The sequence below is a fragment of the Mustela nivalis genome, assembly GCF_964662115.1.
Source record: "Mustela nivalis genome assembly, chromosome: 4".
Lineage (NCBI taxonomy): Eukaryota > Metazoa > Chordata > Mammalia > Carnivora > Mustelidae > Mustela > Mustela nivalis.
In genome coordinates this window covers 134849994-134865477 of record NC_139023.1, presented here as the reverse complement: position 1 = coordinate 134865477, position 15484 = coordinate 134849994, and the positions used below count along the sequence as shown (strand labels likewise).

General features: G+C 33.0%; 1 protein-coding gene across 1 annotated transcript in view; it reads left to right on the top strand.

The window, feature by feature from the left end:
• Positions 1-15484, top strand: part of SPOCK3 (SPARC (osteonectin), cwcv and kazal like domains proteoglycan 3) — a 504243-nt gene that overhangs the window by 309081 nt on the left and 179678 nt on the right. Inside the window, exon 5 of the mRNA XM_082727289.1 lies at positions 5864-5987. Coding sequence (XP_082583415.1) covers positions 5864-5987 — 124 coding nt within the window. The remainder of the gene's footprint in view (positions 1-5863; positions 5988-15484) is intronic.

The window sequence follows — 15484 nt, the reverse complement described above, 5'->3', positions numbered from 1 at the left end:
CTGCCTACTTGTGATCTCTGTCAAATAAATAAAATCTTTAAAAAAAAAATCTTTAAATAAAAAATAAAATAAAGTCAGGGAAGCATTCTTTGACAGAAAATTAGCCTCACTAATTGGTTTATTGTGTTAGCAAGATCTATGTTCAAATATTGGCTGTTGAAATAAACCTCACTTAAATTGTATTCTACTTAAGTGGCTATATAACTCTACAATATTATTTTAAAATGTGTTCAAAGAAAGTGTGAAACATTATTAATTATCCACATCTCTTTAAAGTCTAAATTCTGATGTGTAATTTTATTACTCTATAAAAAATATGCTCTCTAAATTACTGATTACTTTGATTTCTTGGCAACACTTCTGTATGATATGAGTTATCTTAGTAAATACAGTTGGAATAAGAATTTATTACTATAATTGATTTTTAGAATGCATTCAATTTATGCTATGAAAAGTTTTTAAAGATACATTTCATTAATTACTCATATTATTGACTTTTGAAATACATTTATAAGTGAGCTTTTTCTATGAATCTTAGTTCTTGTACTCTATAAGGAATAAGTAGTTTCTGCTCATATTGAAGAATAAACTAAGCCAATTTATTTTTAACATTTATAGTTTAGTAGCCATAATTAATAATGTTTTCTAATATAAATAAATGTTTGCTTTGTATTTGCAGAATGTCTTCTTATTTAAAATTAAAATTGATTGCTTATGCCTTGATTCATTGCTTAAATTATTATCGTACATGGTACAATAAACACAAGAAGCAAATAGTGGCCATTACAGTTTTAATAAGTTCTGGATAGGGATTTTGAAATTTCATGTAACTGTGTTGCCCCAAAAGATCATTTCCTGCACTTTGCTAATATCATCTGTCCTTCTCCAAGACCCATGGTGGGGGAAAAAAAAAAAAAAGTGATAAGGGCAGCCTTGCCTTGTTTCTTAAAGAGACATGGCTAATAGGGAACAAATCAGAAGTTGTTAGTTGTGTCTTAAGAAAGAATTCTTCTACAAATCTGGCAGAACTTGAAAAACTGGCTCCCTAAAGGAACTGAAATTTAGGGGTATTAAAAACAAGAAATGTATTACATCAGGCTGTTCTCAGCTGAGATATTCACAGAATATCTGTATTCACTTGAATATTGTTTTATCAGATTAAAATAAAATTCTTTTGTTGAAGCAAAGTTAATATAAGTGCTATAGAAAAAAGCAAATACACTTAAGGAATTAAGACTTAAATACTGATGATTCTCCTTCTAAGGTAAATATATAATGAATAAATTGGTATCCTTTTCTGTTTGCATATTTATGACCTAAAGAAATGAGAATTTATTATGTGTGATGTCAGATTTAGGAACTAAAGAATTTTAGAAAAATATCTAATTATTTATAGTATAAATATGGTATTCTTTATTTTTATGATTTATTGATGATGCTTTTTTTTTTTTTTAAAGATTTTATTTATTTATTTGTCAGAGAGCGAGTGAGTGAGAGTGAGCATAGGCAGACAGAGTGGAAGGCAGAGTCAGAGGGAGAAGCAGGCTCCCTGCGGAGCAAGGAGCCCGATGTGGGACTCGATCCCAGGACGCTGGGATCATGACCTGAGCCGAAGGCAGCTGCTTAACCAACTGAGCCACCCAGGCGTCCCTGATGATGCTTTTTGATATTATAATATAGTTATTATTTAATTCTTAGGTGTATGCCTCTTTAAACACAGCCATGTTTATCTTCCCTCTTCCATTAGTTATCATAAGACTGGGCTTCCTCCTTTCCTTTGGTACCTTGAGATAGGTGAAGTTTGCACCTTTAGTATTCCAACCCGTCTCTTGCCCCCACTCAGCATCAGCCTTCACACCATAATTATATATTTGTTTCACTTGGTAACACTGTCAAGTTCTAAAATCATAGCATATGGCACGTATGCACTGTCTATGCTTCTAATTTTTTAGTGTCTTTTGTAAGTAATTTTATTAAAGATTTATAGACTCATGGATCGCTCAAGATCAAATGATCCATACTGATGAACCTTAGCATTGTGTAAGGGAAGAAATTAAGACCCAGGGAGGTTACTGACTTGTCAAGACTGATTAATGACATGGTCATGTATAAAAATTAAATCAAACTGGAATGAGTTTTTTTTCCTGCTAATAATTTTGGTAACATCATTTGGGTTCTTTCCAAAATCAATGTAAATCCTAAAACATGGACATTGTGTTCAAATTATATTGTTAAAATGCACAACATGATTAACTAAACAGAAAACCAAATAGAGCATAATTGAATAAACAGATGTAGCAGTAATTAACATTGTAGTTATTAGAAAAATAAGAGACTGTTGAGCTTTCATGTGTGACTGCTGTTTTAAGTCTTAATACTGAAGACCAGAGCGAGAGGTAAATCAGGAGCACAGGAGACAACTCAGGTAATAAGTTGATAATACAACTCAACTGCCTCAAAGTAAGTCACGTAATGGAGCACTAGCAGTAGTACCAATTCTTCTGAGTAGTTTAATTTTCCACGTACTAGAATCATAATAACAGATACACTGGTATGAAGCTAACTTAGTGTCTGAAAAGTGGAATATTTAAATAAGAAGATTTCGAGAAAAATCCTTGATTAATTTGTCATAGATTATCATTTAATTGCTTCAATTATTTGGGTTCAAAAATACGATATTTTTACTCCTAAGGGAAAGGATTATCACCATATATAGGAGGACACTGTAAAGTCAGTAAATAAAATTTTAACTCAAGTCTTCAAAATTGAAGTATGTATTTTTGAAATATGTAGACCTTTAAAAGGCTTATTTGAGAAGAGTTGCCTTTGGAAGCATAGTTTCTAAATAATTTCAGCATTTTTCAGCCAACTTGAATTTTGTACTTCCTTAAGGGGGAAATTTTATTACCTGTTTGATAATAACTCAAAATAATTAACTGATAATGGCTTTTGATATATCAAAAAATTACACATACTTTTAAAGGTTAACAATCTTTTACATTTAGAATACTCAGAATAATATGCCTAGTGATGTTTTTGCTTATGTTAATTTCTTACCTGTCATTCCTCCTGTCATGGATGCCAGATACTCCTTTCGATAGCCTGAGCCAGTTCTGCCTTTTCCTAAGCCCTTCACTTTGCCCATCTTGGGCTGCCTTGACTGTCTCTCACTTAGAAGCACAATTGTTCTCTCTTAACTAGGACCTTCAAAATGTAATTAAAAATCAAATAAAAAAGATAATCTCCAACTATATGCAATTATATATGTTTATGTATTACATAAAATACATAGATATTAAACATTAGAAATTTTTAGTTGTGACCTCATCTACTTCACTATTTTCCTATGAGCAAGATAAATAATTTATTAGACAAGATTGTGAGTAATGTTAATTCCGATGAACATTCCTGATACCAAATCAAACAAATTCTGAATCACATGATAACATCGATAAAATAGACTTTGGGTTACAAAAATGTCTTCCATGATGAATGCATTGAGTAGAGACACCGCATATAGCTAGCTAACAGTGGAAGTCTACAAAGTGTGAAGGGGCAGCAAGATGTTTGCAAAGCCTTGCCCAATTCCTGCCTTTAGAAATGATCAGCATTACTCAGAATCCTCAAGTCCTTGTTAATGATAGTTTATTTATCCTCCAGTCAGTACTTTGTTAATTTTATGAATTTGTAGTAGTATTTTTTTTAGTCAAATAAGATTCCTAAAAGTTCATTTGTATTTATACCTAATTCTAACATAAATACATGGCTGGAAAAACTATATTCTATGTTTCCTTTTATGTGCTTAAATGTAATTTGTCTTTCTACAGAAAATGAAATAATTTTCTTTATGTGTGAATTACATCAGTTGTTCATTCTCCAGGTGTTATGGTATGAATAGTATATATATTAAATTACAATTATTGGTTAGGTTAACCTCATCTAATGCATTTATTTTGAAATAAACATAAGTAAATACTGGTTTCTGAATGCTATAGTTTGGCATCAACTCTTATTCAAGATGTAGGTACAAATACATACATGTTATTCTGTTTAAAATGTTGATGGTACTTCAGCAAAATCTAACCAGGATGAAGTCTAAATAAAAAAATACACCATTTTTACTGATGCACTTTAGAAATTGGAAAGCAGTTCTGGCTTTGAAGGGAATAAGGATAGCTAAAGTGGTTGTTTTGTGTGTGTGTATGTGAATATAAATGTATATGTGTGTGTGTGTGTGTGTGTATATAAATACATATGTAAATACATATGTTTTTGTGATACCTATGCTTCATATATGTGATACCATATATCTATGTATCACATATATGATACCTATGTATCATATATGTGATACCATATACCTATGTATATGTACATATACATATGTATCCCAAAGCATACAGATTCTTCTAATAAAATACTTTCTGTTGATGAGGAACTGGAACTTGGCAATAATTTCTCCTAAGGTGTCTGATTGGATAATTTTATGCCTTATTTTGTTTATACAACATAAAAAAAACAATGCAAACAGAATATATATATTTTTTATTTCCCTCTGCTCCATTCATCATTTATAAGTCTGAAGTGGTACAGAGTAATGTTCCATGTTTTCCAGTTATTGCTTTAATTTCCATTAGGATATTGTGCCCATTATTTACTCAGTAATAGCAGCATGGTTGCTTTTCGCATTTTATTCTTACGACATGAACTCTGTGGCCAGACAAAATCTTAAGGTAAGGTTTGGCAAAATTTAAAAAATTAAAATAAAAAGAAGTATTTAGAGCTATGATAGTTTCATGAAAATTTTTTGAGAGAAACAGAGTTGGGGGTTGGAGGGGAAGAAAAGATAAAAAACCTTTTTTTTTTTTCAGTGTGCATTCAAATTTTTTCAATATTTGAAATACATAGTTTGAACTTCTTTCCCTATAATGAAAATTAATACTGTATTTCATAAGAGTATTTTAGGATTACTTTATTGTAGATTTGACTTATTCATGAAAAGAATGAAAAGGAAATAAAAGCAAATGTTTCTAGCAAAACATGTTTTCTCATCACAATAGACACATCAAATTACTCTCCTTATAAACAATTTTAATGAATAAAAATGAGTGCTGGTTTACTAAAGAATATCTAAATATTAAATATTTTAATAGATTCCCTGTTGCTTTGCTTTTAGCACTTTACCCTCTGTAGATAAATTGTTTGCACAAATAGGCAGAGCAATAAGTAGTTTAATCAAAGTGGAAAAACAAATAATTCTAGGTAAGAGAAAAGAATGGGTTTTCCCAAGTTATTCTAGGTCAAAGCCTCAAAATGGATCTATTTTAAGGTATTTCTACACAATAAAAAAGTATTGGCTATCACTAAACCTACTAATTTGGCTTTCTAAATTTTCGCCATTGCTGGAAAAGTTCTTTATTGCTGTTTTCTCTCAAAATAAGCTTCTCTTATTTTCAGGGACATTGGGTACACCTGGGGAATTAAGTGTTCTTTTCAAATACTGTTCCTAATGGAATAGTTCTTTATTGCCAAGCAATTATTGCTTCTTTTTCTGGGATTATCAAAAACACATCATAGCCACAAATTAAAACAAAAAATCTGTATCACGAAACATAGGTATGTGACCAGTAGACCAATTTAAAGGAATATATTATTTTACAATGGGAAAATCTTGATATGTAAAATAAAATATTATAATGAAGAATACCATATTGAGTATTACTTTGAAAATACACATGGAGTTTACTGATTATATAATTTACCATCAAGAGTTGGAATGGCATGCAGAAAAGGCATGGCATTAATATCAATGTATGTATTTTTAAAAATGCACTAAGTATGGTTATTGTTGTTGTTTTAACAGCATGAAAGATGCAGGAGTAGGCCATAAGCAATGGAGGGGTCCCGTATCATCCACCTGCAAGCAGTGCCCAGTAGTCTACACCAACCCTGTGTGTGGTTCAGATGGGCACACCTACTCTTCTCAGGTAAAGACAATCATAGTTATTTCATATGAAACACATAACGTGTATTTACTATTAAATGGATAAAATTATTACTTCTCCCATGTAGTCATCTGAATAATTTATTTAACTTTTAAAACAATGCAAGTAATCCCACTGGTTTGGAATTTGATTTAATGTGTATTTGTTGCTCCTATATCAGAATTTTTAAAATTTGAAATACTGAAGTTGTGAGCACTCTGAACTCTCAAATATTAAAAGCAACATTTCCTTTGTTGCTACTATGAAAGAGTTAAGAAATGCAAATATGTCATTCCATAATGTTAACAGTTATTATTATTATAACAGCAGTAGCATCTACCATCTGTCATTATCATTACTCCTTTTATCTCATATGTTATTTCCTATAGTATTACTAAAAAGCCTCCAAAAATTCCTTTTAACAAATGAGAAAACTAAAGATCAGAAAGATAAAAATTTTCACATATTTACTGACATTGAAACCAAAATGTGTTGGCATCTCTGATTTTTGTGTCTCTTCTCTCCTTGACATTATTCTGCCTCTTTATTTGGTGTCCCATATTAACTCAGATATATGAGCTTTTAAGAACTTTATGTCATAAGACATTGATAAGTTTTCTTTGATTATGTGACAGGAAAGAATGTGGGCTCACAAGATCTTACATGAAACTTTGGGGTCAGATAAATTTATGAAATTTGATTTTTTTAAAAATATCTTTTTTAAAAAAGACAAGGTAGCACATTGTACTGTGTCCCCGGTGGGACCTTGCCCTTTTATTAACCATATTAATATCTTATTAAGGAACTAGATGAATATTTACATTAAATAGATTGCATGAAAACTATAAAATAGCTTTACTTCAGTTCATATCTGAGTTTTCTTACTGCAAGGGGAGTTCCAAAAAATTCTTAACGGTCTGAATATTTTGTTTTGTGGATAGCCTCTTTATGAATTCTCCCTTCTCCTAGTAAATATGTCCTCACAAGTTACACTTGAATTTATAATAACTAATCTAAACAGTAGCATTGCAATGATAAGATAGATTCATTCAGTCAATAAATATATGCATTGTGCTTATTTGGTGCTAAGTACTGTGTTATTTTGGTGAAGCTGCCCTGTGCTAATTTGCTGAGATTTTAAAGGAGTGCATTTCTGGGAGAGGATGGAAAATGTTACTGGTCATTTCAATATAACCTTGATCTTGGTGAATTTACCATGGTCCAGAATCTCAGCTTTGCAAGTTAAGAAAATTCATACTTTTGGCACAAGGGACAATGACTTTATCCCATATTATCAAATCCTACATGATAATGTGTAAATTATTATACTGATTTATTCAGTGACAATGAAGGTTGCAGATTGCAATATTCAAATTGGTGGGTAGAGGTACATGGCAAACAAATTTTAATCTTAATTGTACTTGATGAACACTGATGGCTGGACAGGGTGAATGAAGGTGGAAACTGTAATTTTTACTGGCATCTAGCTAGGATAAACATGTCTTTCTCAACCCTAGAAGTATATGTGCTGAAGTGGTAATATGTTTATGTCCAGAGTGTCCCTGGAGCATGCTAACATTAGTCTACCACCCGTTTGTTTGGGTCTATCTTAAGGATGCTACTCGTAGATGGTCAGTTCTGTTAAAATTTAGTGTCACAGAACACAAAGTTATCTTCATGAGTGATTTCTTCCTTTTGGAGCCATATAGGAGGACTTACTTGATGATTTTAGAGAAATACAATCATATTCTACCCAAGATTAAATATACGTATCATAAGTAGATTAATTCACATATATTTCCAATTCCGTGGGGTTTCCCCATTCTTCTTCTTTGTACTAAGCACCCTTGTACCCCCCACCTTACAAATCATATGGTTTTATGAATATTGTTAATAAAGCCAGTTTAAATAACCCACTGAATTGTAACCATTCTAAGTAATCTATTGAATAATAAACCATTGCATTATTAATTTAATATTTATTTGCATATATATCACTTTCAACAGATGCCTTGTTTGACAAAAATGATGTGAAAAGAACATGGTTCAAATGAATATGAACTTGCAGTAAATCCCAAATTACCATCATTATTTCTGTTGATTTAAATTTAACTTGGTAATTTTTCAACTTTGGACCACTGATACTAATCTTAGAGCAGAGAGGTTGAGCTGTATAAAACAATGCAAACTAATTGGAGACCTTAGCCCAATAAAAACTAATATTAAACAATCCTTAATAATACTTTTCAGAAGTTTATAGGATTTGATTCAAAATAAAACTCTTATCTTTTTTTTCTTTTTCTTTTCTGTAAGACAAAATATTGCCCTAGGCTATTTAGGTACTGGATCAAGAACAGAGACCACAGAGGTATATGCCTTCTTGAAGTGGTAATTTTATTGCAGATTTTTATTTTGGTACTTGGCACACACAACTTTGTCAATAAGTTTAGCAAATTTTGACAGGGGAAGATTTAAACAGCTTTGGGGACTCATGGGCATTTGAATTCACAGTAATGTGAACTCCAAATTCTAGGTTTAGTAAGGTCCATGAAGCTTCTTACCTAAGGTTCCCAATCCCTCAGCTAAGTATTCCAAATATCTTAAATACTGGCCAGAAGTCAGGTACTATCAGCCCAGACTGTGGGATCTTCCATCCAGGATGGAAGCCCAGTCCTGCTGTCCTGGTCTTCCAATCATTTTTCTGTATTTTGGCTCCCTTGCATATACAATTGTTTGAATGTCTATACTACAAATAATCTTCCTTCGGGTTCTTTTTTAGACCCATGATGTTTCCTTATTACCTTCAGTTCAACTTATGGAAAGGAAGTTAGAAATCATGTTTTCACTGTATAACATAATTGGAGATGAGGTCATTACCAAGTGTAACAGGTTCAGGAGCTGAGGGATGGGGTGAGCAAGAGGTTATCACAAGGTATCCAAAGGAAGACTTTAGTCAAATGCCTTAAGATACAATTTTGGAAAGTTCATCTCATTACACAGTGTGACTGACTTAGAATCATTATTTTATTGGAGTTCAAGCTCTGGACTTGTCAGCTTGTCTAGAAATACTCAGAAGAGTATTTTTAAAAATAAGTAAAAAGACAAAGGTATGGATGGAAAATTAAGAAAAAAAAGTGATTTACTTTAAAAAAGTACTGGGGCTTTTGTGATTTTTGTGACATCTGATTTTTTTTCTTCCTATAAAGAAAAACGATTGACACATTTTATAGAAGCCTAGTTCATCTTCTTTTTAAGAGAACAAATGCTTTCTGAATTCTTTTCAAATTCAATAATGCCAGAAAAATCAAAATATAGGTCTGTTCAAGTTTATCTGAGAGGTAATTGTTCCAGGAAATGACATAAAAGATAAAAGTCTTTGTTTCTTTACTTTAGGCAAAGTCTATCTTGATTGTATTGCTTCAGTAAGAACTCAGAATTGTTCTCCAGTATAGCATCCATATTAGACCATGGATATATTTTATCACTGACTTGCATAAAATGGATACTACATTTACTGGGCAGAAGTCAATAAATGATATTAATATTTTATAACTCAGCATGGCATAGGTAATATAAACGCCCTGGGGACAACACACCGGATGATTTTGAACTTTTTTTTTTTTCCCTTTATGTAGTCATGCACTGCTTGGCAATTGAACTTAATAATTCCTTAGGAATTAACACTATTTCTAAGAAATTATGTGTGTGTGTGTGTGTGTGTGTGTGTGTTTTGAGGGAGGGCGAGTACAAAGCTTAACCATTTTATACTAGAGCTCCCAACTCTGGCTACAGACATGATACTTGAATTGGTTTGGGATGAGATCCTGTGAATCTGAATTTTAAAACTCCTTGGGTGATTTTTTTGTGTAGACAGGGAACCACTGTGGCATCCCTTCAGATTACTGCATCCCTACACATTACTTCTGATTTTTTTTTTAATAAACTAGAACAATAAAACATTATTTGGGGAACCACTTACTTTTTGTCACACCTTGAGAAAATCCCATTTTGTTTCAACATACTATTGTTGTCTTATTTTTCCCATATTTGAGGCATTCTGTTACTTTCTTTTAATAATGGTTGTTGACTCAAGCAGCCTTATGTACATTTTAGAAGATAAAAAGTTTCTTGACATTTCACTATTTTGATGTGTTGTATCTATTAATATTTAGTATTTAATTGTCTTATGTACCTTCTTCTGAATATTTGTCTAAGCTGAGATAGTTTTATGTTGGAAGATCAGCCTTCAGAAATAGATGTGTACTGTTTCTATGAATTGCTTTTCAGTGTAGGCTAGGTTGTGCTTTTGACTTAGATATGCCAACTTGATCAAGATTATAACTACAGCATGTTAACAGAATCATTGATTGGGAGAAGCTCTCATTAAACCTCTGAATATCAGAGGAAATATGACTGAACATCATAAAATCTCAGATTTGAAAGGAACTCAATAGGACATTTAGTACAAAATTCTACACAATAGGCAGGTGCCTGATAAGATATTATGTTCTGTGAGATAAATATCTATAATTTGTGGGGAATTCTAATTATCAGAAATGCTTTCCTGTCCTTTTATTGATTTGGCTTCCAACACTCCCCATTCGTACCCCCTTATCATATATTGAAGCACAAAAGGCAACCTCTCTTGTCTTTAGTTGTTGGGAATAAGTGAATTCCTAAATTTTCACTTAAAATGGAACAAGAATCTAAAAGACAGCCTCATAGGTAGAATATTATTTAATTTTTACAAAACTCAATTCCCAGCCTTTTAGAATTTTTTTGTACCTGTTTATTTAGATACATACTTTGTAAAGAATATCCACCTTCATTGGATCTGAGATATCTAACATTGTTTTCAAGGAAACCCAACAATGTATTGTGCACTGATATTAAAGCATATTAAGTCATATTTAGTTAATTTATATAATTATGTTATTAACTTATTGAATAGACATAAGGAACAAAAAGAGTGAAATGGTAGTAAGCATGAAACTTGGCTGACAGAAACGAGGAATTTTGGAGTCATTTATAAGTGTTCAGTGTTTATTTAGCAGACTTTGGAAATCATTTATTTCCCTGGAGGTCAACTGAGGGTAATCTTTCAATGTAATTTTCTTGTTAACCAAAAACAAAAAACAAAAAACAAAAAAACCTCATTACAAAAAAACCTCATTTGGATGAAACCAACTAATATGTTCTTCTTCTGTAAATATTACATGCTTGGGTTAAATATCATTACCAAATAAAGGTGAAATATAATTTCTAAATCAGCTGAATATGTACAAGCAGAAATAATCACTGAATTTTCATATGGAAATTTCATAAGTAAAATATTGCATAAAAATAAATATTAAAGCTGCCCAGATAGCCGCCACTGTTGTGGTTTTGGGCAAGCAGGAGTTCCTGCGTCCCCAGGAACTGTGACTGGGAACGTGCTCTACCAGTGGCCAAGGGGGAATATATGTGCTCTGGAGCACCCAGAAGGGAACAGACTGAGGCTTCTCTCTGAGAGGGAGGTCTGGGTGCAGTTTGCTTTCCTCTAAACTTCCAAAAACCATCCAAAGCTGACAAGGCAAGAGAAAACAAACGAACAAAACAAAACAACAAACGAACAAAACAAAACAAAACAAAACAAAAAGACCTCCAGAAAACAAAAGCCTGAAAAACCAGTTTCCTCAGAGCCCATCCCATTGATGGGGGTGGGAGGACTTAACTCAGGAAACATCATTAACTGAAAACCCACACAGCAGGCCCCTACCCTAGAAAGCTAACCAAAAAGAAAAAAACAAAAACAAAAACAAGAGAACAACCACCACTACTTCATAGATACAACCTTTATTTTTAATTTGTTCCCACTATTCTGGCTCATTTTTTTTTATAGATATTTTTTTTAACCTATTTACCATCACAGTGAGATATCCAGTACATCAAATTCCATAATAACCTTTTAACCTGAACTTTTTGATACATGTAAGTGTGTTTTTCTTTTGCTTTTCTATTTTTTTAATTTTAGTTTAGTTTAGTTTATTTTTTTCTTTTTATTTTTTAATATTCATATAGAGTTCAATTTCAAGATAATCCCCTTTCCCCAATCCATGCTACCCCTATAGGTAAACCAATTTTTAATCCTCCTCTATCTTAGTGTTTCTGTGTATTTCTGTTTGTCCTGGTAGTATATAAACCTTATACTTGGGGTTCTTTTTGATGAGGTTCTTTTTTGTTGTTGTTGTTTTGTCTTTATATATATATAAATACATATATATAAAAATACATATATATTTATATATATATATATATATGTATTTTTTTTCTCTCTTGTCATCTACTTTTATCAGTCTTTTTGTTTGTTTTTATTTGTATACTTCACAAATCTTACCTTGGGGTCCATTTGGGCTGGACCTTCTCTTTTATTTTATGTTTCTTTTTTTTTTTTTTTTTTCTGTCTCTCTCTCTCTCTTTTTTTTTTTTTTCTTTTTTCTCTCTGTCTTTTTTCTCTCTTTTTTCTTTCATTTGGGTGGAAACTCTTGATTGCTCAGAAGCATTCCAGGGTGCACCTTGCCTGCACCACGGTTGACACATTCAGCTACTTCCGTTCAGCCATCTCTCACCAAAATGACTAGGAGGAGGAATGCCCAAGAGAAGAAACATTCAGAGGCTGGGCCTTCTACAGCAGAGCTAATGGCTATCAACATAGATGACATGTCGGAAGGGGAATTCAGGCTAACAATTATCCAGGCAATAGCTAGGCTGGAGAAAGCCATGGATGACAAAATGGAATTGATTAGGGCAGAACTAAAAGCCACCAGGGATGATGTTCACAATGTTCTAAATGAGTTCCAATCTAATCTAAATTCTCTAAAAGCTAGGGCAACAGAGACAAAAGATAGAATTAGTGATCTGGAGGACAAACAGATAGAGAGAAAGGATCAGGAGGAAGCCTGGAACAAACAGCTTAAAAGCTATGAAAACAGAATTAGGGAAATAAATGATGCCATGAAACGTTCCAACGTTAGAATTATTGGAATCCCTGAGGTGGAGGAGAAAGAAAGAAGTCTAGAACATATAGTGGAACAAATTCTCCATGAAAATTTTCCCAATCTCACGAATGGAACCAGTGTTCATGTACTAGAGGTAGAATGGTCTCCCCCCCCCAAGATTAGAATCTAAAAAAAAATCCAGGTACCTGATAGTAAAATTGAGAAATCATAATTGTAGACACAATCTCTTGAAAGCCGCTAGGACAAAGAAGTTCCTTACGTACATAGGAAAGCCCATCAGAATTACATCAGACCTGTCCACAGAAACCTGGCAAGCCAGAAAGGGCTGGCAAGACATATTCAGGGCACTAAATGAGAAGAACATGCAGCCAAGAATACTTTATACAGCAAGACTGTTATTCAAAATGGATGGAGAGATAAAGAGTTTCCAAGACTGTCGAGGCTTAAAAGAGTATGAGACCACCAAGCTGACACTGCAGGAAATATTAAGGGGGGTTATATAAAAGAGGAAAAATCCTAAAAATATCATTGAACTGAAATTTATGGAGACAATCTTCAGAAAGACAGACTTCAAAGGTAACACAATGTCAATAAAAACGTATCTCTCAATAATCACTCTCAATGTGAATGGCCTAAATGCTCCCATAAAACAACACAGGGTGCAGATTGGATAAAACGACAGAACTCATCCATATGCTGTCTAAAAGAGACCAATTTCGAACCCAAGGATACATCCAGACTGAAAGTGAAGGGATGGAGAAGCATCTTTCATGCCAATGGGCCTCAAAAGAAGGCCAGGGTAGCGATTCTCATATCAGATAAATTAGATTTTAAACTAAAGACTGTAGTCAGAGATACAGAAGGACAGTACATCATTCTTAAAGGGACTATCCACCAAGATTATCTAACAATTGTAAATATTTATGCCTCCAATATAGGAACAGCCATTTACATAAGAAAACTGTTAATCAAGATAAAGAGTCATATTGATATGAATACATTAATAGTAGGAGATCTTAACACACCTCTCTCAGTAATAGACAGATCATCCAAGCAGAAAATCAAGAAAGAAACAAGAGCATTGAATGACACATTGGACCAGATGGACCTCATAGATATATACAGAACATTCCACCCTAAAACAACAGTATAATCATTCTTCTCTAGTGCACATGGAACCTTCTCCAGAATAGACCACATACTGTCATAAATCAGGGTTCAACTGATACCAAAAGACTGAGATTATTCCCTGCATATTCTCAGATCACAATGCTTTGAAACTGGAGCTCAATCACAAGGGAAAGTTTGGAAGTAACTCAAACACCTGGAAGCTAAAGACCACCCCGCTTAAGAATTCTTGGATCAACCAGGAGATCAAAGAATAACTTAAACAATTCATGGAAACCAATGAGAATGAAGACACTTCAGTCCAAAACCTATGGGATACAGCACAGGTAGTCCTAAGGGACTACATAGCCATCCAAGCCTCCCTCAAAAAATTGAATAATCCAGAATACACCAGATGTCTCTACACCTTAAAGAACTGGAGAATCAACAACAAATTAAGCCAACTCTACACACAAGACGGGAAATAATCAAGATTAGAGTAGAGATCAATGAGATAGAAACTAGAGATACAGTAGAACACATCAATGAAACTAGAAACTGTTTTTTTTTCTTTTGAAAGAATCAATAAAATCAATAAACCATTGACCACACTAATCCAAAAGAAAAGAGAGAAAGCTCAAATTAATAAAATTATGAATGAAAGGGGCAAGATCACAACTAACACCAAGGAAATAGAAACAATCATCAGAAATTATTATCAAGAGTTATATGCCAATAAGTTAAGCAACCTAGATGAAATGGATGCATTCCTGGAAAACTATAAACCTATAAACTCTCAAAATTGAACCAGGAAGAGATTGACAACCTGAATAGACCGAATCTAGTAATGAGATTGAAGCAGTGATGAAGAATCTCCCAAAAAACAAGAGCCCAGGACCTGATGGATTCCCTGGGGAATTCTACCAAACTTTCAAAGAAGAAATATCACCTATTCTCCTGAAGCTGTTTCAAAAAACTGAAGCAGAAGGAAAAGTTCCAGACTCTTTTTATGAAGCCAGCATTACACTGATCCCAAACAAGGCAAAGACCACACCAAAAAGGAGAATGTCAGACCAATATCACTGATGAATATGGATGCTAAGATTCTCAACAAGATCCTAGCAAACAGGATCCAACAGCACATTAAAAAGATTGTCTGCCATGACCAGGTGGGATTCATCCCTGGATTAAAAAGATGGTTCAACATTCGCAAATCAATCAATGTGATAGAACAAATCAATAAGAGAAGATAGAAGAACCACATGGTCCTCTCAGTTGATGCAGAAAAAGCATTGGACAAAATCCAGCAGCTGTTCCTGAATAAAAAGCTTCAAAGTATACGGATAGAGGGAACATTCCTAATTTCATAAGATCTATCTTTGACAAACCCACAGC